Source organism: Neofelis nebulosa, chromosome 3, assembly GCF_028018385.1.
Source record: "Neofelis nebulosa isolate mNeoNeb1 chromosome 3, mNeoNeb1.pri, whole genome shotgun sequence".
NCBI classification, from domain to species: Eukaryota; Metazoa; Chordata; class Mammalia; order Carnivora; family Felidae; genus Neofelis; species Neofelis nebulosa.
The window spans coordinates 173,071,324-173,095,088 of record NC_080784.1 but is presented as its reverse complement, the minus strand read 5'-3'; the positions used below and the strand labels follow the sequence as shown (position 1 = coordinate 173,095,088).

The window sequence follows — 23,765 nt, the reverse complement described above, 5'->3', positions numbered from 1 at the left end:
ATTCTCCAACAGCAAATTTTATCTGAAATTACTTACCACTAGTATAATACCTGAAACCGAAATGAAATTTCGTTCCTTCAGAGTAACTGCCTTTGATAGAGTGAAAGAGAAACTATGGGGCGGGAACGCAAGAGGAACCAGAAAAATGGGTACATACTCTACATTCTGCTTCTCTTCCATGTCTGACAGTTGAACTAGCCCAGATTCAACTGGTTTTTCTGGCTACCTTTGCTTTTGGATTTAGTGCCTGTGCAACTTTATTCTTCATTCTTTGACGTCAGACTCTTAAAGGATATGAAAGATAGACTTTCTTAACACTAGACTGCTTACCCAGGCCTTGCGTTGGTGACTCAGGATGCCAGCGGTCCTTCCTGGTCACCAGATAAGAGCAGTGTGATGAATTAATTACTCAGAATTTAAAGTTACTTTCTAGTTCTTAACCAGGTGGAAACCTGCAATAGCAAAGCAGAATAATTTGAAAACAAAATGAGTAGCGTGGCGACACTGAACTTGTATTTCCCTTCCTGGATCTATAGGACTGAGATGTCAGATAAATGAGCCAGACGTTTTATGCAGCTAAGTTTATTCTCACAACATATTACATTTAAATGTGTCAAAGTGGTCAACAGCAAATGGGGCCGAAAGCAAAACCAAACGTTCTTTCAGGATAAACAAGCCGCTTTGGATGGCAGGGAGTGCTCTCACTGATCGGGTGTGAGTGGAATCTTTTCTCTGAAGCTGAAATAAATTGAACTTCATTTTACTGGCTGTATAACACACACGTCATCTGGGTATTAGGTTAAGGAAGCCTGGCAAACTAGAGAGCTAATGGTTTTACTGGCTACATTGTGCTCGTCTCAGATGTTTTTCATGTTGTTTGTGAAATCTTGAATCTGTGTTGCAATGCTTAATGAAATGCGTGTGTCATACGAGAAAAGGAGGAAAGATTTAGGGCTTTTGAGTAGGTGACCTTGTGTGGAATCACCTTACCAATCTCTACTCCGTCCTGAGATCGGAGTGGCTCTTTGACAAAGTAGCGGTGCCAACAGTTTCTCACCAGGAACGAATTTTAGTGGAGATGGGTCTAATGTCCCCTCATGCAGTCAGACAGACACGAACGAAAAACAGTTGTCCTAATTAGCTACGGGTGGTCTTCTATCCAGGTGAACAGAGGGCTTGTGGGCACGTGTCTGTCGCCTAGAGGAGATGACAGGTGTTGGGAAGGACATAAACACACAGCCCCAAGCGGTGCTTTAGGTTTGCCACAGGCGTGTTGGCTCTTCCCCTTGAGGCTGCCAAGAGGCGCATATATGAGGTGGCCAGTCTGCGTCTATCTAGCTGCTTTTAAAAAATAAAAGGAACTTTAAGCATGTTGCCATTTCTTCTACATAGTCCAATAAAAATGTGTCTACAAATCGTTACAAAACCACCTTTTCGGCAACGTATAGTTCACTGAGATTACTTAGGCCTGGATACCTTGTGAGATACTGTCCAGTAAAGAGAATACATTAACACGATAATGCAGTATATTTCAGTAAAAATAGAATAAATAAAATAAAAATATCTTAAGCTGTATTTAACAGGTTAATTAAAAAAATGATAAGACATACAAGGCATAGTGAACATGGCTGCCTGTTTACCGAGTCACAGATATAAAGAATGCATAGATAACTGAATGTCACCACAATATCAGGTAAAACACCGGCATCCGCACACAGGAAAATACACACATACTTTCATACATACTTTTTGGCCATGGCAGAAAGTGTCTGAACGTACTGTTTAACATAATCAATTTTACAAAATTAATTGCATTTAGTATGCAAAGCTATTTTCAAAACAAAATATCTGCAGTAAAGTTTTCAATATGTAAAGGCTATCGTTCGTCTTAATGCATCCTATAATTGCATATATAAATCAGTTTGCTACTTAAAGCTAGCTCAGTATTCTTGATCCTGAAAACAAACAAATGTATGCCTTAGAAAATGAACGGTGGGTTCGGGTAGAGATTTCCAATATAAAAGTGGAGGACCTGTTCAGAATTTTTATCACACTAAAACCTTTCATTGTGGAGCTCGAGATGAAACCTCATCATGATTGAATTTTGAACAGCTTTTCAAAGGGCACAGTAAGGACTTTCTTAATGCAATAATTTCTTATGATGGCACTGGTTACTTCAGATAGAATAGCATATAGGCTGGTGAGAAGTAGAATTCATTTCTAGAGTGGCATCATTTTGGTCATAACACCAGGGTGCTAGCAAACAGTTCCAGAGTTCTGAGGGAATAGCAGAAGGCCACCTGCTCCATCGTGTTCTCTGGTGGCTAAGTACCGTGAGTTAGGAATGTGTCTATCACAAGTAACATCATCTCTGGAAAACCTTGTAAGTTGAACAGGCCGTACAGCGTGTAGAATCCTGTCCTCTACAACACATTTGAGGCACACTGCAGGAAAACAGTCCTGGACTGAGAGAGGGCGATGGTTTTATGATTAATATCACTGCGTGAGTAATTGGGACATATTTCCCGCCTTCTACAGGGAATTCTAAGATTTCCTGACAATAACTAGATATGCCCAGAGTAATTTTGGAAAGACTCTTCCTCACCGATGTAAAAGCAGCATAACTTATAAGAGTTGGGAAGTGTGGGCTTTTGTCCCGGCTCTCTCACAAACTTTCGAGAGATCTTAGGCAAGGTGATTGAGCCTCTTGGTACTTTATATTTTTATTTCTCAGATGTGTTTGGCACCTTTCCCTACCTTGTAAGGCTCAGATGTGATAAGAATGTGGAAACCATTGACAAGTAAGTACACAGCAGTGGGTAAATAAAGTGCTCCTTTTAAAACTGGATGTTCTTAACGCATTAATTTTGCCATTAAGAAGCAAATAAGACTAATATTTAGATTGGTCTCCTTAGCAACTTCCTTTTAAAACAACAATGTCAACAAGAGTCTAAATCTGAGTATCTTTGTAAGTACATGAGAAACGTGAAGCAGGAAACTGCTATTTTGGGGAAACTTGTTAAGCAGTCCGTTGTTGCTATGTTTATTTTGCTCTGATATGAAATTTTTAAATCTTGAAAAAATGGAAAAGATATAAATTTAAAAATATATCTAGTAAAGTCCAACAAATCCCCAATATTAAATACATAAATTCAAAAGGTTCAATTTAATGTAATTTGTTGCCATGGACAATACACGATGGACAGACAGCTTTCTGGGCAAAAAGCATTAGGGTAAGACTGAGCTAGATACAGAATCCTAGTGGGTTTCACTAGGAGGCGGACTAACAAAATAATGTGGTGGTGGAGATCCAAAATATAAATGACATTTCCTCAACTCCAAATTGCATATTGGCTAATTAACAAACTAAGGATAAAAGGCGTACGAGGAAGATTTCATTTTAATGTTTATGTAGAGAATGGCCAGAGTGAACTATAATTCTCTAGCTGCATTGTACAATATAAGGCAGAAGTTTGAAACATGTCCTACCCGAAATGCATTAGGATTTTCTTAAATCTTTCTTGTTTTTAATAATCAGTTTGAAAACCGTCTAGAAAGAAAGGCCCTTTTTTGTTCAATTTTAATTTCTCAAATTTGATTTGTTTTTCAATTTTCAAGTTTCACTTTTTCCCCAACATCCCACAAAACAGCTGCAGACATGAAATGGTGTCCATGTGTCAAAGGGCTTGTCAAGGAAAGCTGCCGGTTGGTTTCTGTACTGATGCCAACAGCCAATTCTGTCAACCCAAAGGTTCAATTTCATGAAAGACTGCAACAAAAACCCATCATCCTAGTTTTACAGCAATTCAATGGTATCTGGTACGCAGTGGCTACTCCAATGTTGGCAACAGGGCCAAGTGCTGCAGGACTTAAACATTGCTTGTGACAGATCCAGTCAAGAAGACAGTGAAACTAACTCAGGCGTCATTCACTCCAAGGACTCAGCGTTAGTTCACCAGGAGGGGTGTGGCCACATTCTTCTCCGTGTGTATGAAGTTAATGTTCACGATATTTACAATAAGAAAAAGACCTTCCACTGCTCATGATGTATCTGACTGATAGCAAAAAAAATTAGTCATGCTTCTTTTCATATCACATGATGGTGGCAAGACGAGAGAACATGCTTGTCTAACACTGTTTGGTTAAGGATAAATTCTCTGAAGACAAAGCATCAGCAACTGAATGGAAGGCCAGATATCAGTTCATCTTCTTTAGTGTAGCTATTCAATCTTCAGGTAAATATTACAGAATCCTGTAGCAAATGCAGCTATGGCGTTTCTGTGACAGGGCGTTTCTGTTTCAAAGTGTCAATGAGGGATAAGACCCCTCGTTTTACATTGGTTGTGACTCTTCTGGTCACTGAGTCTGCTGGCGGAGGAGGTGGTCGAACTTTCTGTGAAGGCGGCCTGGCTACCAAACACTTCTGGTATCGTAACTGAAATAAAACAAAAATGTTTTATGGTCGTTAACGATGTATCATCCTTTCTTGTTTAATTTATGATTTGATGACTTAATGCATCACCAATACATTTACTTGCAAAACTTAATGACCTAGCTCCTACACATTAATCCAAGAGTTTTTCTTTTTTTCCCCTTTTTAAAAAGTATTTATTTTGAGAGAATGTGTGCGTGAGAGTGCGGGAGGGGCAGAGAGGGAGAGAGAGAATCCCAAGCAGACTTGCACTGTCAGTGCAGAGCCCAAGGCAGAGCTCCATCTCGTGAACCATGAGATCGTGACCTGAGCTGAAATCAAGGGTCGGACACTTAACCAACTGAGCCACCCAGGGGCCCTAAGTTTATTCTGTTTCCTTAATGTGGGTATTTTAAGGGTTCTTATGATCATTAGGCTCAGCAAAAGTGTTGTGGCTTTTGCCATCCTTTTCTTCTACCCACCTCCACCCTCTACTTGTTCTCTTTATGGATTGGCTGCAATTAATATGCCGGACAGTCGAAGAGCTAATGAAAAGGAAGAGGACTGGGAGAGACAGTATTAGGGTTTTGTCGGAGACACGTACATCTTTGTACGTGAGGTAAGTGCTCATGGCTACCTGGGAGACAACATGGGAGAAAGGGCACAGTGTGAATCTAGGTTCTACCATTTATGGGAACTGTGTGACCCAAGCAAGTTACTCAATCTCTGAGCCTTAGTTTCTTCAATGTAAAATGGCAGAAGACTGGGATCTTTACAGAGGGTGTTATGATTAGGGAATACTTGCTGCATGCTGAAAACAGGCCTACCAACGCAGGAGGCATTCACAAATGTTTGTTCCCCTTCCTGTTTCCTGCTTTAATAAAAAAGAATGATGTATAAAGATTTTAGGACACATTTTATCCACGAGTCTAAATCCTAATGGATTTAAAAATTTTAAGTAATCTCTACACCCCATGTGGGGCTCGAACTCACAACCCCAAGATCGAGAGTCACATGCTCCAACGACTGAGCCAGCCAGGCGCCCCTAAATCCTAATGGATTTTAAAGTATCCATTAGCACTGCTGGCACCGTAGATAGTTTCTCTCCTTCCGAAATATAACACAGTCCACCTAGTTTTCTATTAATGAAAAGTAATTCTTCAAAATTAGATAAGAAGGTTAAAATTTACAAAGTATGTTTTTTCCTAATCTAAGCACTTGAAAATAATTCCATGGCTGATTTTTAAAAAGCTACTTAAATATTAATAGGTTCTTTGGTACAGTGTGAAACAGGTTGATGTTTCCCCATGGGAAGCATAAACTATCCACAGCAGAACTCCGAGTCACAAAGCCCAAAGGCCACAGAACTAGCCCCTTCAACCCCATCATACGAGAAACGATTTACCAAATCTCCTCTGTGTAAGGTATCTTGCCAGGTCTGCAACGCAACCCAAACCGTACACTTCCAAAGCACAGATTTATACACGGGCAGGTGTGCAACACGGTACACTGGACCGGAAATCTCTAACATTACGTAAGTCCAGTGTGAATCAAAATCGCACCTGATGGATTTCACTGAGGCTTCCTCTCTCATTCTAAATTTCACCAAAACATCTTCAGCTAGGCCTATGCCACTCAGCTGCAAAATATGCCTAAAAATTAGGTGGATTCAAAAGAATGTGTTTACAATACAGATATTTCAGGTGATAGAAATTCACGTGTAGAGATTTCGGATGGAGAATCATGCAGATTTAATTCAAGAGGAAAGCCATAGAGTTAGAAATGCTGGACTCTGAGCGTAAAGAAGAGGCCGATGTCATCAGTATGACTCATGCTGGATTGGCTGAGCCACTTGAGCTGGCTGCCCTGTTATAATTAAAATTATAAGCACATGAATAAAAATTGTTCCTAAGACAGAAAATAAGTCTGGGAATCAGACAACAAACTGTAACCAGTGATAAAGCTAATTATTTAATTGTCACCAGCATTTAAAATGTACAATTATGGCTGACAGCCATTCATTTTATGACTAAAACCATCTGTTACGATCCCTTTTCAATTTCAGGAAATAACTAAATAGTCATCCTCCATTTTTGCTTGACTGAATGCTTTCATTTTCTATTGTCTCCTTCATCCCATCTCGGGCTCTTGTGCTGGGTCAGAGATGCGTCGTGACTCCTCCACCAGCTCTGCCCCCACCACCCCCACCCTGCCCCTTCACATGCAGGCAGATCTGAATTAGCATCTGGCTCTGCAGTACTTGAGGGGAAAATGCACCTCTGACAAAGGACTGTGGGAAGAAGGATGCCAGATCATGAGCACACAGCACTAGCTCTTACCCTCCCTCTTCCCTCCGTCCCTCTCCATTCAAAGGTGCCTTTTAAGGGAAAAGTCAGCAGACTCCCTTTCCTCGTGACTCATCATTGCCAACTACAGCCCACCTCATCCTTTCCCTTCATTCTTAACCTTAGTGATGTACTGTATGTAGAAAAACAGAGAACTCTCCCAACCTCCATGCCACCTGTCACTCTTGGATTCTTAGCATCTGACTAGTCTCAAAGTCACTGCGACCCAATCAGGAGGCCAAACCCCAACCCTAGGTTCTTAATCTACCACCAAGACCTCGCCCCAACTCTTTATATGACCCTCATTTCAATCCACCTTCACCAGCTCATTTCCCTCAGCCGAAAAAATGTGCAAATCTCCCCTTGCCCCGCCCATCATAAAACTTCTTGAAGCAAACCCCCTTACTGTTGCGCTACCCCTTTCCTGTCAGACTTTGGTCTATTTTAAGGCCTCTACTTCTTTTTCCTCCAGGTCACTTTTCAGTCTAGTGTGGTCTTATACTTCTAGTTAGAGCATCTTTTACACTGCAACTGAATTTTGGCTTATGTGTCTCCTCATATACTTAAGCTCTGTAATGTAAGGCTCATCTCTCAGCCCTACTGGAACTTCCCAGAGTCCAGCCCACAAATGGTGGATTGAATTAAATGAAGAACAGGTGCTTCAAGTTCACCATTCCTCATCCCCAGCCAGGCAATTCTCTACAACATCCCAAGTCGTCTACTCCTGCTTGTTCTCCTGGTTTAGACCCTCTGACACCCTCATGTGACCAGTAAAATGGCTTCTTGGCTGATCTCTCCACCTCAACCTTATCCTCTCAACCCATCCTCTAACTTTGGTGGGTTTTGTTTTTGTTTTGAGTTTGCTTTTAAAACCTAATACCAATTCATCTCTCTTGCTTAATAATCTTAATCTTTGCTGAAGATAAACACGTTGCCATGATATCACAGGCTTTTTATCATACAGACCTGACCTCCTTTACTTGATTCCAGCAACCGAACCTGTTGTTGCTAAGAATCACCATCCACCTCAGGTTTTGGTGCCTACATTCATACTGTTCCCTCAAATTTTCTAGAACTTTTTCAGCGTCCAGCACAATAGGTGCTCAAAGGATATTTGCAGAATGAATGATGTGGTGTTTGATATCATATACATGGTGCAAAGAGAACTGGCTGTGTCACCTCAAAAACTCGGGGTTGCGGGGCACCTACTTGGCTCAGTCGGTTGAGCGTCCGACTTCGGCTCAGGTCATGATCTCTCAGTTGGTGTGTTCGAGCCCCACTTTGGGCTCTGTGCTGACAGCTCAGAGCCTGGAGCCTACTTTGGATTCTGTGTCTCCCTCTCTCTCTGCCCTTCCCTGCTTGCACTCTTTCTCTCAAAAATAAATAAACATTAAAAAACAAACAAAAAAACCCCCAAAACTTGGGGTTGAACACAGGCTTTGTCTTGTCAACTCTGTGCCCTGAGGCCCGCTCTTTCTTCTGAGCCTCTGTTCTGTCATAAAGAAAACAGAACAACTACCTTACAAATAGCTGTTTTAAGGATTAAGTTCACAGATATAAATTAAATAAAATATGTAAGAACAGTGGGCTTAAACCAACTATCTGAAATAAAAATCATTCAATACACTGCAATTTTTTTAAGTACCAAGTTCGTTCTAAATAGCACCAATTCATACATGACCAACATTTCCTGATCACCTATTGAAATTAATTAGAGATCAAGAATTAAGAATTTGTGGCTTTGAAGATCACTGCTTTCAGTGATACTGGAAATCTCCTCAGAACATCGCTCCGCCCAGTCCCGCTTCTTGTAGGCGTCCTGGCCTCTTGAGATGGTAAACCGCTCATCGTGACTGTGTCCACAGGAATGAGGGTGTTATACAGCAAAACATCACTTTAGAGATTAGACATATTTTCCCTTATATTAGTAACTCTGTGCTAATTTACCGCATATGAGACAAGAGCAGTGGTGCGGGAGGTCCAACAGCTCCCTGGCGTGTGACTACTCACCATGCAGGCGGCCTGTACCGCCTCAGACACGTTACCCGCATTAGGCTCGCACCAGAAAACGTGGCACTCAAAACGCTGGTTCCCGGTGTCCATGATGAAGGCAAATGTATGAACATCCTTCCCGACGCCCATGAAGGACAGGAATCGCACGCGGCACTCCACTAAGATTTCCTCTTCATTCTGCAAGACACATTGGTCAGCCCCCACTCTGTCTGTGAAGCCAGGCAACAGTTATAAAATAAACATATTCATTTCTTAGATCATAGAATCAAGACTGGAGTGGCCGTGTAGAGACACTGGTGTTAAAAATACATAGCTCGACTGGATTTAGAAAGGACTGTTTTCCTAGAAAGGCGAGTTTCTAAATATGTCCGCAGCAGCCATCATTGCTATGTGGGCGTCTGACATTTAATCCCGCTCTGAGCTACACTCTCCGTGGCAGGCATGTTCTGTTGCTGTCGGTCCTCTAGGCTTCAAGCCTGCGTGTTCACTGTGGGTAGGAACCCTGCCATGTATACTATACTTCTTCGGTTTTGCCCATACAGGGCACCCAGTGGCTCAAAACCCATTTGCCCAAGTGAACCCGCTGGAAACCTCAGAGCAACCAAGAGAAAAGGAGCCATGGGATGGCTTTCCATCCAGTTCTCCTTCCCATGCTAAATACCACGTGGAATCATATTTCTATCTAAAACTGTGTATAAAAGCTGCCAAATCACTTTGTTCCCCACAAACCAGTCCCCATATGGTATCCATATGATGCAGTGTAAAGAAATGTTCGGAATTCATTCTTACGAACACCACATCCTTTGCAACAACCATATGTAGTTTGTGAATTAGTAAACACATCCAGAATGTTGACTTCTGGATCATTAACATCTTGACTTACTAAATATTCACTCAGGTGCTATGGAATTCCTTAACAGGCAAATGAAACTAGCCTGAGACGCCATGAAGTTTTCTTGGGAGAGATGATGTTTAGGTTGAGATCCCGGTAAATGTCGGGTAGGCAAAGGCGTGGAGCACAGAAGTGCTTGTAGATGCTGAGGCAGAAAAGGGTATGACATGTTTCAAGACTTAAGGAAATCCAGCCTGGCAGGCTGGAGAGGCAGGCAGGGTCAGTGAGCATCTTACTCCTAACTCCTTTTGAGAAGGTGAATTGGGCTTGAAGGTGACCTCCTAGTGGACAGAATCAGGAGCAGGCCAACAACCTGCGGTCTTTCCGTGGCAGGTGCTTCACGGTGGTGGAACTGAAAAGTGGTAAAGAGTCTGGAGCAGACTGCCTGGATCAAGTCCTGAGCTTGCCACTTCTAGCTGTTGTGACCATGGGCAGTTATTTAACCTCGCCGTGCCTCAGTTTCATCAACCATAAAATTGGGATAATTTGGTTCGAGGCTAATGCTGGCCTCTCTGGATGACCACCGGCCTCTGCTACTATTGACAGAACAAACCAAAGACCCTCCACGACAGAAGCATCTCCTGGGCCCCAACTCCAGACAAATAGCCCAGGTAATCCTGAACCCTGGAGAGCAGCCAAAAAACCACTCCCCGTAATGAGTTACTGCTAGCGTCATAGTTACCTCTGGCAAATGATTTTAATCTCTTGGGCCCATGAGGAAGAAAGAATGGGGAACACCAGGACAGGAGCTTCTTGCTTCAGAGGAGAGCAAAGTTATGCAGAGATCCAGACACAAAGGACAAAAAAATTGTTTTATAAATGCAGGCTATTTTAATTACAAGTAAGCATAACTCCCTGGAGGTGAAGCCTTGGCTATGTGTCTAAGTTCCATGGAAGATTACTGTATCCAGAGTTTCACTGTAACCCAGACAGACCAACTGCATCTACGATCCTTCTTACCTTTTCACTGATGACAGTCACAGTAGCATCGGCCACATTCATGTTCACTGACGGCCAATCCTCCTTGTTAGATGAGGTCATAAGACTTTCTATGGCATTGTTCAGGGTATCCATTCCTGTGGATGGAACAGATAATTGAAAAAGGTCCTAAAGCCACTTATCACTCTCCAATGTGGGCCCAAATCACCCAGTAACAGCTACACCCAAAGTAATCTTTTTTTTTTTTTTTTTAAATAGTTCCAGGAGACATTCTATTTGAGCATTTCATTGCTTGGGGAGGGAAAAAAAAGCCAGCTTTTTCAATAGAAAGGAGGGTCATGAGAGCCTCCAGAGACGTGCAGTGTGTGATGTCCTGTCTAACTGGACCATGGTACTACTTCCTCTCCAAAGATTCCCCAGCCCCAAGTATATAAACAGCACTGAAGCAAATGCTACCTTTTCCTAAGCAAGGAGCCTGGGAAAAAAGGAACTGAACAGAAGCCAGCGACTGCCAGAATACTCCGATCCTCCTCCACCTTATTCTGCTACTTGAACAAGGCCAAGTTTGGAAGGCCCTGTACATGAGTAGAATGCACTATACCAGGGGGCCCTTTTGCTGAGTGTTCCCACACCCGTTTTTTTGTGGCAGTGAGGGGGTAGGTCAGATAACAACTTTATTGATATATAATTCATCTATAATTCACTCAAAGTGTACAACGCACTAGTTTTTAGTAAATTCACAAAGGTGTGTAATCATCACCACAATGAATTTTAGAACATGTTCATTTCCTCAAAAAGGAACCCTTTACATTTTTGGGGTCACCATCCATCTCTTTCCAGCCCCCTAGTTCTAGGCAATTACTTACTTAATTTAATTTCTATCCCAAGAGATTTGTCTCTTCTGGACATTTCATATACATGGAATCACACAGTATGTGTGATTTGTAACTGGCTTCTTTCATTTAGCATATGGTCTTCGTGGTTCGTCCACGTTGTAGCATTTATCAGTACTTCATTCCTTTTATTTTTTTTTTTTTAGTACTCCATTCCTTTTTTTTTTTTAATTTTTTTTTTTAGTACTTCATTCCTTTTTTTTTAAATTTTTTTTTTAGTACTTCATTCCTTATTTATTTATTTATTTATTTATTTTAGTACTTCATTCCTTTTTACTGCCAAATAAAATTCCACTGTATGGCAGCATCACATCTCATGAATCCATTTGTTAGTTGAGGGACATTTGTTTCTACTTTGTGACTATTACGAATGCTGCTACTGTGAATGTGTGTGTGGACAGATGTTTTCATTTCACTTGGGTATGTGCCCAGGAGCAGAACTGCTGAGTCAAACGGTAACTCTGTGAACTCTGGAGGAAGTGCCAGACTGTTTTCCCAAGTGGCTGTACCACCTTACTCCCCCCCCCCCCCCCCCCCAGCAGTGCACGAGGGTTCAGGTTTCTCCACAGCCTTTTCCGCCCAGGAAAAGGGCACATCTCCCCGCCTCCTTTCAGCTCGTATGGCTAAGCAACGAAGTTCTGCCCCCGGGGTGGGAGCTGTCTGCCTTGTGTGCTGCTCTTGGATCACACCTTGGAAGGAAAAGCATGAGGGCTCCCTCAGCCCTTTCTCCCCGCCCAGGGGCCAACGAGGACTGAAGCAGAGATGGCCCCAGGGATGGAAGGCCCACTTGAGAAGGGCAGAGCCCTGGCTCATGCATCTCTGGCCTGCTGGGTGCACGAGAACTATGTGTCTGCCTTGTTGAAGTCCTTGTATTCTGGGGACCACATGACGAGCAGCTTATTAGCCTGCCCTCTTTTGCTCTTTTGATTGGGACTGCTCATGTGCTGTGGCTGGTGACAGTGCAAGGGCCTAATTCAAGCCTAGCAAAGGGAGCAGAACAGTAGATCGCACCCGTTGGGGAGGGTGGACACCTCCCCCGAGCTCCCGAACACTTGCACAGTGAAAGGACATAAATGTTTCACATACCGACGGGTTTGTCTACGGGTAACATGCCCAAGTACTGCACGTGGAACTTCTGGACCAGCTCAGTCTTTGGTGTTGGAAAATCTACTACAGGGAACAAAAGCAACAGACCTTTGTCAGTGGTTCCAACGTACACATAAAACACAGCCACCACCTGTGCCACAACAGCCTCTCTCTAGAGGGAGAAGCGGTGCACCTGCTCTGGGAGAACAGCGGGTCTTCTGCTAGATACTGGGGGTCTGTCAATCAAAACCCCATTCAACTTTCGTTTCTCAGCAGGGAAGCAGGAACAGTTAGTTCTCGGTGTCTTAAAGCTGCTACTGTCCTTTTCATACATGCTAAATAACAGTTGTTGATGTGCTATTTGTTAGGTGGTTGATGCCCAGAGAGAATTTACTCACAAGGGGCACAGAGACAGGAAAATAACTAAACAGAATCCCCCCAAATATCAATATATATATTTTTATTTTATTGAGGTATAATTGGCACACAACATTATGTTAGTTTCAGGTGTCTAACACAGTAACTTGATACTTATATACATTGCAAAACCATTACCATAAGTCTACTTAACATTCATCATCACAGTTACAAAAAAAATTTTTTTTCACATCAACCCACATATTTTTAAGCTAGCTGGTTCTTATCCCAGGCTGTACAGGAGTTATAAAATCACTAAAGACAATATTCTTTAATCTTGTCCTTTTTTGTAGCAATAAAACTCATCCTGGCCTTTTGTGCCTAACCCTATTGACACAAAATGAACTCTGTGCACAGGAGGCTCCCTGGGGCTGGTTCAGTGTGCGTTTGTTGGGTTGAGCATGGTTTTTAAGGAGACTAGAAACGGCCGGGAGCCCTGTGAGACCTTCTGGCTCTTGACTAGGATGGACAGCACCATCGTGAAGACAGCAGATGCACTGACCTACCTTGCAAGGGAACGTCGAGATTCACATTGGTTCTTTCCTGTAAGGAACTGCAGGCCAGGGCTTTGGCATTCTTCCGTTCGGCCATAATCTGAAGGGGAGAAAACACACTGTGGTTTGTGGTTACAGACGCCCTGCCTGCAGCTATTCCAGCCAGCAAAGGGTCTGAGTGGACTTTGCTTCCAAGCTAAGCTGGCTTTGCATACAGTCTACTGCCTGACTTCCCACCCCGTACTGCACACATGGAGAACTGTGCTCATTTTCCCCAGGGGTAACCGGTGAACGACTAGCCCTCAGAGCCCCCTGATTGTTTGGAACTCATTCCTCCACTCACCTGGCTCCTACCTCTAGTGAAACAGCCCAAATAAACATCCTCTGCTGGCCCACTGCGGTCAGTGAGACACGCACAGTAATGGACTTTTCCCACTGCTTCTGAATGCTGGCTGTTAGGTACCCTCTTCTGGGCCCTGGGGATAGCGAATGAATTCAAATCCCACCTTTGCTACTTACTAGATGTGTGATCTTGGGCGAGTCACCTGGCCTCTTGTGTCTCATTTCCCCTTTGCATGTTTATGTCCCCAGTGATAAGGTTATGTCAGTTTTGTCAGTGCTCAGCAATATTAGCTGCTATTGATAGGGGTTGTTATTCCTAAACTGTTCAATCTGTCAGCTGCCTACCACACTGGTTCTCTTCTGCTGGGGGCACTGACATCTCCTTTACTGAAAAGTCATCACTTCTCACTTCTGTTTACACAGTGCTGGTGTGGCTTAGGAGCCCAACCTTCGATGACCCAAAAGGTGACTCACACCTTCATTCCCAGCCCAAGCTTTCTGAAAATTCCAGACAGAACGAAAGTCACTTCTTCTCCAGAGCTCCACTCCACACTTGTCTCGGCCTGCACCTGGGACAGCAGGCAAGGAGGCGGCCGAGTTTAACAACATCAAATTTTAACTGAGCACGTCCTCTGTGCCAGGCCGTGTTCTGGGGGCCTTACGCTCCCCCAAGGACAAAGACTTTTCTTTTCTGTTTTATCTCTGCTGTGTTCTTAGAACAGTCCCTGGCACGTAAATAGTGTTCAGCGGTGCCTGTTGCAGAAATGGAGGAAGAAAATGGCACCTGGGGAGTGTGCTGTAATGCTGTAACAGGTGCAGCCGGGCCCAGGCTTGTTGATGCACCAGTGTGAATCTGGGCTGGGATAAACAGTGGTGTCGGGACCAGCACCCATCCTGTAAGTCCTGGTCACCTGCATCAGAGCAGCAGACTGGTCCCAGCTCCTACCCCCCCCCCCCCCCCCCCGAGGAAATGTGGCTGGCACCTGCTTTGTCCCTGCTGCCCAGCAGTGGCTACAGCCTGGGCGTGGCTAGCTCAGAGGAGCTGCAATGAGGCTGGGTCTTGACATCCGCCTCAAACCAGAAAGGTGACGTCCAGCAGAGGTGACAGTGAGGTCTGGTGTTTAGGTTCAGTAAGTAAGTTTGGGGAGTAGAAAGGCCCGCCTGAAGGGCATCTGTGACAGTGTCCTGGGGACCTGGCTAATCACTATCTGAACACAAGACAGCAGGTGATATGGTTGCTAAAAATATCAATCACCCCAGTATTGCATCTTTGGAGGTCAAGGGACAGAGTGGCCCATGGTCTTTTCTCTACTGGCTCACCCTTAGAACACTGTGTTCATTCAGGGGGAACCAACTACAGTATGCTCAGAAGCGGGTGAGGGGCCTGGTAACCATGTGACCCAAAAGAGATGGGGGTGGGGGTTCTGGAGAAACGAGGGAGACAGGACAGATACTTATCCAGCACTTCTAAATGTACAGGTACAGTTCACAGCTTCAAATGTTTTAAATAACAAAGGGCTGCCCAGCAAACAGACAAGATGGAGGCATCTTTCCCTGTTGCTACAGATTTCACATCTCAAGTAAATACGCGGAAGTTCTAGAGAAGAGGACTTCAGGTCTACACAAGAAAGAACTCTGTAACAGTCAGCGCTGCTCATTTTACTAGAACAGCCTCTTGAAAAGTAGGGGGCCCTGTGGATGGAGGTCAAAGGAGGGACCAGGCAGAGGGTGGGGATGTTTCTAGCAGGACTGCTCTGCTGGAGGGAAGGAAGGCTAGTCCCGAGATGCCCAACTGTCTGTCCTCATTCTGAGGCTCTGTGACTCTGGTTAAGGAAGCAGGACCTCCCCAGTGTGAGACACTGACCATAGCCCTGCCTCACAGCTGGTCAGTTTCCATGAGCAGCTATGTGTCCTCCTGGAGTCAGTGCGGGTTCACGGCAACTCCCGGCTGCCTGCATTTGCACAGACACCCTCCCTTCTCCCTGTATTTACTCTCAGATCAGGGGGCCCTGTCTCTGGAAAATCTGCCATGACTCCTTTCCCCCTTTTCCGAGTTAGGCTCGGGGTACCCATCTCTACCACCTCGCCCATCACTGTTCTGCCTACCTACCATATCCTCCAAACTGTGGGAGGGTCAAAGGCTCTGCTCATTTTGTGGGTGGAGAGCCATTGAGAGCACCACCTGAAATGCAGGAGTACTTTTCCTGGGCTAAATACATGGTCTGCTCGCTTCTCCCTGAATGCAAGGCACAGGTCGGCATGCCCCCTGCCCCTGCCCTTTCACGGCCCCTTCCCTGCTCAGGCAGTGAGAAAAAAGAGAGGGATTGACCACAGTGTCCTGACCTGCTTACCTTGGAACAGATTTCGTGGAGACTTGTGGCGATGGCTTTTGCTGGTGTGTCACATCGAAATACATGACATTTCAAAATTCGCGTATCTTTGTCTCTTGCTACATAAGCAAAATCTCTGTGCAAACAAAATTTATCAGTATGTTAGAAAAGGAAACTTTACCAACACGCCCTCTAGTGGCGAATGTTAGCTGAGCAAGGAGCCGGTATGTCAGTGCCAAACAGAGTATGCGAGGGCTAAAAACAAAACATAAACTTCAATAGCTACCCCAAAATGGAGGAGCAGTTTCATGGATTTAAGAATTCATTTCTGGGGCGCTTGGGGGGGCTCAGTCAGTTAAGCATGCGACTTCGGCTCAGGTCATGATCTCGCCATTTGTTGAGTTCGGGCCCCACGTCAGGCTCTGTGCTGACAGAGCCTGGAGCCTGCTTCGGATTCTGTGTTTCCCTCTCTCTTAAAAATAAACATTAAAAAAAAAAAAAAAAAGTTTTTTAAAGAATTCATTTCTGAGTAAAAGAACTACAATGTTTCCCAAAGTTAGTGTGCTGAACTCCTGGAAACTCTTACAACCCTTAATGAAAAACCGAATTCTTGATGAACTTTCTCTCTAGTGTAACAACAAATACCATGATTATAAAAGAGAAAAGGGGCTTGAGAAGAGCATGAATGTGCATGAGCGCTATTATGACAAACGCAGTGGTACAGCAGAGGCAGAACAATAGGGGCTGATGGGTAAACACGTGCACGGAGAATGCGTCGGACCCACAGCTGCAGGAGAAAGCGGACGGGCAGTCACGGGCTGGGCTGTGACACAAGGAGACACCGCAGACTGAAATCCCGTCAAAGGCGCTTGATTCTGTTAAGCGCGGCTCCCACTCCAGAGCTCGGGGTGACAGCGGCAGCATGGCACTCTGTATCGTCAGCCCAGCCGCCTCGGTGGGCGTGCAGGTGGTGCTGCGCGTTAGCATCTGTTCTGCTGATGAAAAGGAGATCGACTGTGGCAAGGCCTGGCTTCAAAAGAACCGGGCCGAACAACCAACCGTAAAACTAAATTTCTTACTGTTCGTACTGGAGGACAGTGGTTTAAAGATCGAAGTGTTTAAGAACAATACACGCCCAGCTTTACCCCATCTGGATCACAACACGTTCTTTGTGTTTGTTGCTTAAGCCAGGATACTGTCCGTAAATGTAACCACACATGGATTTATTTTTAATGGTTCCTCTTAATAAAAGAACTGGTGGTCTTTTCACAGACCATGACAGCCGCTTTCTTCTAGATATCCTTGGCTTCTTTGGGAAGGCACAGGGATCTACCCACTGGAGGCCACTGGCCATCGTGGAGATGTGGCAGAAAAGCTTCCCCTGCATCGCACGCCATGTGCAGTGGGGGCTCCCAAACCCCGACCCCAGGTCAGGGCACTTCAGCCTCAGCCTGTCCACACCTGGCTTCAACACCTGCTCCCCCCAACCTTCTCCTTCCTCATGTTCTGTCTCAGCTGGTGTCCTCCATGCTAGAACCAGGAGGCCTTCCGGACTCCCCCTCACCCTCTGTACCCACCCCCTGTGTTTGTTTGGCCAGTTTTACCTCCCGAAAAACGTCCTGAACCCATCGCCCCTTGCCAGCCCTACGACCTCTCGGGCATTCTCAGCAGGTCTCTGCTCCCTGCCTTTGTGCACACGGTCTCCATGCCCTTGTCACCACGTGGGACCCGGAGATGAGCAGATTGCCCTCCCCAGTGCTGCGGTCACAACTTATGCACGTGGCACTTAGCACCGGGTACCATCGGTGTCTGTGTAGGAGCGTGTATTCCCCACAAGTCATTAAAGCTCTGTGAAGACGATCTGTGTCTTATTCATTCCCAATACCCAGTCCAGGCCTGGCCATATAGGTACCGAGTGTTCCTTTCTCTTTCCGGCATGGGTCCTGCAGCATGCATCCTGATTTCCTGAAGGGTGAGCCGGCCCTCAGTCAGAGGCGTCAGGCTACACGGCAGTGGGCTGAGGGGTGGGTCTGGGTGAGGTGCTGGGCCCAGACTGAGCGATGAGCACAGTCTTAAATTTTTTTTTTTTTTAACGTTTATTTATTTTTGAGACAGAGCATGAGCGGGGGAGAGTCAGAGAGAGAGAGAGAGAGGGAGACACAGAATCTGAAACAGGCTCCAGGCTCTGAGCTGTCAGCACAGAGCCTGACGTGGGGCTTGAACTCACGAACCGCGAGATTATGACCTGAGCCGAAGTCAGACGCTCAACCAACTGAGCCACCCAGGCGCCCCCGAGCACAGTCTTATTCTACACTGTGTTCCTGATGCCTTTCCATTCTGGTCTCAACCACCATCAAGACAACACGGTACAGTAAAACCTTGGTTTGCGAGCATGATTCATTCTGGAAACATGCTTATGATCCAAAGCACTTGTCTATCAAAGTGAATTTCAAGAACCATTGGCTCAGTTGGGATCATGTGACATTCCGCGTCATGTACTACTTGTATTGCAAGACATCGCTCCTTTATCAAGTTAAAATTTATGAACAATGTTTGCTTGTCTTGTGGAACGGTTGCAGAGCAGGTTACTCGCAATCCAAGGTTTTATACTGTATTTAAAAAAGAAATGAGAGAGGGCCTCACTTTTGGAGACCATGCTCAAGGGAAGCCCTGTTTCTAGCTCCCAGCTCTCTGGCTTCTTTTCTTTCCTAAATGGATCCTAAAGGAATACACGTGGTGTCTTACCATGCACAACTGTTTCCCTTCAAAACTCCATGTTCAGGGGCACCTGGGTGGCTCAGTTGGTTAAGCGAACAGACTCCTGGTTTCAGCTCAGGTCATGATCTCATGGTTCATGAGTTCGAGCCCCATGTTGGGCTCTGTGCTGACAGCCCAGGGCCTGCCCAAGATTCTCTGTCTCCCTCTCTCTCTGACCCTCCCCCTGCATGCACGCTCTCTCTAAGTAAATAAATAAAGTTAAATAAATAAATAAAGTTACGTTCAGCTGCGGTCAAATCTGTTTGGTTCTGTGGTCACCAACAACTCTGTGTGGATTTCTACAGTTCCAAAATTTGTCGCACCTACTCTCCCAGCATCCTTATTCCAGCCAAGGAGCTCTCCTCTCTGCTCTGGAAAGGCAGGTCCCCACTCATGGCATTTCTTCTCACTTGGCGACCGCTGGTGTCCCTGCACCGTCAGGGGGGCACTGCTCCCTCTACTGCACGGTCCATCCAGCTCAAGAGCCTGCTGGGTGCCAGGACCTTGCTGGTGTCTAAATGCTTATTATAGTATATAAATTCTATAGCACAAAGGACAGGAGCTTGTCACACACTACTTTTTGTAGTTCTTGCACGGATCTAACGTGTCTGTTGTCTCTCAGAGATAGTAAGGCAATGTCAGAGAGCAATGTATCGGGATTCAGGCAACCCCGATTCCAGTCTCATTCCTGGATCCACTGAGCTATACAACCTCGGGCATGGAGTCTAGCCTCATCTCTGAGAGAGTTGGAAAAAAAAAAAAAAAAAAAAAAAAGGTTTCCCAGGTTCCTGTGTGGCTCTGATATTCTATGGCATAGCTTCCAAGGTCCACCCTGCTCTTCAGGACTGCTGGCCGGCCGGCAAGTGCTGCAAGTGCAAGGTTACCACCAAGGAGGATGAAACAAGCCGTTATCAATGAGCAATGGATCATCCTATCAAACTTCAGCTCCATGCCCTCTGTTCTTTAATATGCAACCCCTCAGGAGTAATTTTTAAAAAAAATTATTATTATTAATCTTCATTTTCTTCTGGCTTCAGGGAAAGTGATTAATGCCTAAGGCAACCATCTGGAACCCACATCTTCCCAGAGGAGAGGCTCAGCCGCCAAAGGCTTTGTTTGGGGGATTCTGACAATTTTTTATTTTTTCTTTGTTTTTTTACAGCTTTGTCTTTCTTGTTCCCTCTCAGGTACCAGGCTGATAGATCGGGAAGGTAGGAATCTGTCAGTTTATGATGGTGAGTGAATCCCATAACTAACCCCTCCAGGTTTTCTATCTGCTTCCAAGGAAAAAAACCAGCATTCTCTCCTCACTGTGGAGGTCAAGTGATCTGTGTGTCTCGAGTCACCCTAAATAGCCGCAAGCTATACACAGAGGTCTGTCAGAAGCAGGTAAGTCCTCTCTTTCAGAGCTGGGGCATACACAAGGTGAATAGCTCCCCTTGTGGGCAACGAAGTGCGTGGCTCATCTAATTTCATTATTATTTAGAATGAAACCCAAACGTTGCTTAACTGGTGGTTTCAAAAACTTGGCTTTCCATAGGGCACCTGGGTGGCTCAGTCGGTTAAATGTCCAACTTTGGCTCAGGTCATGATCTCATGGTTCATGGGTTTGAGCCCTGTGTCAGGCTCTGTGCTGACAGCTCAGAGCCTAGAGACTGGAGCCTGCTTGGGATTTCGTGTCTCTGTTTCTCTCTGTCCCTCCCCTACTTGTGTTCTGTCTCTCTCTCAAAAATAAATAAACATTAAAAGAATTAAAAAAAAAAAAAAAAAAGCTTGGCTTTCCAGCATCTGATTTCTGAAAAGGCTGTTGTAATAGAACAATGACCCTTCTAGGATGCTCACCCTTAATCTCCAGAATCTGTGAATATGTCACCTCACATGGCCAAAATGTGATTAAATTAAAGATCTTGAGATGGGGCTGTTATCCTGAATTATCTGGTTGGGCCCAACACAATTACAAGGGAAAGAAGGAGGAATTTTGTTTATAAGTGAAAGAACAGAAAAAGGGGCCACCAGCCAAGGAAAGCAGGCAGCCTCTAAAAGCTGGAAAGACTTCCTCTTGGAGTCTTTAACCACATGGACACCATGATTACAAGTGCGACACTCATTTTAGATTTCTGATCTCCAGAACTGTAGGGGGATAAATTCGTGTTGCTTTAAGCTACCGTTTGTGGTAATTTGTTAAAGCAGCAATTGGACTAATACGGCTGCCAGTTGGCTTTATGTTCTAACCAAACTATGACATGATTAAAGACTTCTGTTTTTAAAAAATATTCAATTCCCTCCACAAATAGCTTCTGAGGCACTATTACGTGTCAGGCACCAGAGATGCAAACACAGACAAGGTTCAGCCTCGGAAGCCCACTGTCTAATGATACGGACGTCCAGTGAGATTTGAGCTGCATCTTTAAGTATAGTAAGGACCTCACCAGGGTAAGAAGGGTAGTGGACGGTTCACAGAAGATTCAATGTGAGCACAAGCAAAAGCATGGAAGTAAGAAAGTCCACAGAGTGGTGTGGTAAGGGGCCGAGGGTGACTGCAGGGAGGCTGTATGTGTGGCCGATCAGCAGTCTGGCCATCTGAGCCTTGCAGTATGGCATGTGACCCCACACGACAGGAGTTTTGAAAACTTTCTTTGGGTGGAACAAAGTGGGTCAAGGGAGCACCCCCCTATGTCAACATAGTAGCAGAGGATGAGCCTGGTGTGGGCTAAGTTAGCATCTGTGAGAACAGGGTGGAGGAGACAGATGGAAGGGAGGTGTTGGAAGGACGGCCGACACTGATGGGTGTGATGAGGGGAGAACCCAGAATAACTCTAGGGTCCTTGCCGGACCAACTAAGTGCCCTCACATCGAGGTGGGGAGAGGGGAGGGATTTGGTGAAGGAAGCTCATGAGCTCCATGTTGGGCAGGAAGTGTGAGGTGTTTGAGGGCCTCCAGGTGGCCAGGGCCACCAAGCAGGTGGACGCTTAGTCCCTGAGCTCAGGCCTGTGGTCTGGACTAAAAACATGGACCTGTGGGCAGCAGTAGTCAGGAAAGCAGAAGAGAGTGTAGAGAATGAGAAAAGACAAAACGAAGCCTGGACCGAAAGAGAAAGGCATTAAAAGGCCCGGTTGAGGCAGGAGGGCCCAATGAAAGGGTGGAGAAAGTGTTGGGGAGGGGGCAAGCCCAGGACAAGCTGGTCCCAAAGGCATCCAAAAAAGAGGGTTTCAGGAGAAGTCTCCAGGGCTGCAGAGGCTGTGCAGCAGGAGACAGGCTATTCGGTCTTAGCAACCAACAGGAAGGGAGGGAGGTCTGTGGTGACCTTGGCGTCCTGGGCCTTTTCCCTGGAGAAGGGAGTGGGTCCCACCTTTAGGAGACTGAGGAGTGTGGGACCTCCTGAGTACAAAAGAACATAGTACATCTGCCTATTTTTTTCTCCCTTAAACTTCTCATTCTGGAACCTCTCAAACACGCACAGAAGTAGAAGAGATGGTCCATGAACTCCCCATGTCCCATCATCCAGTTTCAACAATGATCAAGACATCGTCCAACTTGGTCTTTCAGAGAGACATTTTCCAATCAGTGTTAGGGTTCTAAGAGACCTTATGCTCACATGTAAGAGCACTCCGACCTTTTCTAGAGATCTTCCTGTGTTCTGAGGGGAACAAGAAACCTCCACAGCTATAGTGTTCCTGACAGACTGCAAGCCTACGCTGTTGTGATGGGCCTAGGGCCACGTGGGAATTTTGGAGGAAAAGCACCAGGTGCCACCGGGGGTCACACAGCCAGGCAGGGCCCAAGGTGGCTCTGACACTGCATGAGGGGGAGGGTCAGCCCGCTGCTGGGGCATTTCAGGAACCTTTGCCTACAGAGCCCTCAATGGCTTTCCTGCCACCTCCCACCTTCCCCCCTTCCTTCCTCAGAGCCGCCAGTAGCCCTTGGGCTATACAGCTACCTGGCTTCCACGGCTCAGATGGGCTTCTATGCCTCCCCCAGCGACCGGGTACCCTGGTGGTCATGCACCCCCCCCAGGGCTTTGGTGCGCTCATTTAAAACCACAAAGCTGGTCCAAATGATCTCTGAGGTCCAGTCAGAACACAGCTCCTACTTTTTCCAACAGAGTCTTCCAGATGTCTGAGGCATTCTGTCTGACACTCAGCAGCAAGAACCATTTTCGTCCTTTGCTCCAGCTTGCTCCATTTACAGTGCTGGATGAGGAGCCATTTGCTAAAAGAGGCGCTGTTCCAGTCCCCTGCTCCCCACACATTTATTTTGTGCAGTCATGGGAATCACAGTGTTTCCTTTAAAAACCAGGAAGTGATGCCCCCCTCCCCCGCCACCCAGTATGGTAGAGCAAGTCTTGTGTTAAAAGCCCAGTGTGACAGTGTCATGATGTAGTGATGTCTTACTGGTTTTTTAATAAGTCCCTTTTGTATAAAACAAAAACAAGAAAGCCCCCAGGAAGTGGAAGGCTTATAGCCGTAGCTATCTGTGCCCCTTCCTTAAACTTGAACAGAAGTGAGCACCTTTCATCTTTTGTTTATGGCGCCCTTGTGTTTCCAACTCTCTACTCCTTTTGCTGTTCTCGTTGGTAATTATTCCCCCAGAGGACCAGCCTCCAGTTCTGCCAGGGAAAAATGTCAGCGCTAAGAATCGTACATGACAGCCTCAAATTTCTTAATGGCAAGGAAAAAGGACAAAAGAATGCTTTTATTGTTCTCAGTTGAACAGCATTTTAATCACCCTGTAGGGGCTTAATCCATCTTTATGGAATGAATGAAGACATGATTCTTTATTCAAATGGGTTCTATTAAAAAAGAGCCAAGACAGAAGTATTCACCCTTTTCCTCCCTCTCTCCCCCAC

At 45.4% G+C, this 23,765-nt stretch overlaps 1 protein-coding gene across 11 annotated transcripts in view; it reads right to left on the bottom strand.

Moving 5' to 3' along the window:
- Positions 1–566: 566 nt before the first annotated feature.
- Positions 567–23,765, bottom strand: part of APBB2 (amyloid beta precursor protein binding family B member 2) — a 383,779-nt gene continuing 360,580 nt past the window's right edge. For 9 of the 11 annotated variants that reach the window (XM_058722766.1, XM_058722758.1, XM_058722765.1 and 6 more), the window contains 6 exons: positions 16,184–16,298; positions 13,503–13,590; positions 12,580–12,663; positions 10,622–10,737; positions 8,767–8,946; positions 567–4,435 (listed from right to left, as the gene is read on the bottom strand). In XM_058722766.1, coding sequence (XP_058578749.1) covers positions 4,268–4,435; positions 8,767–8,946; positions 10,622–10,737; positions 12,580–12,663; positions 13,503–13,590; positions 16,184–16,298 — 751 coding nt within the window. In that variant the 3' untranslated portion in view covers positions 567–4,267. The remainder of the gene's footprint in view (positions 4,436–8,766; positions 8,947–10,621; positions 10,738–12,579; positions 12,664–13,502; positions 13,591–16,183; positions 16,299–23,765) is intronic. The other 2 variants (XM_058722767.1, XM_058722762.1) reach the window with 1 other exon arrangement.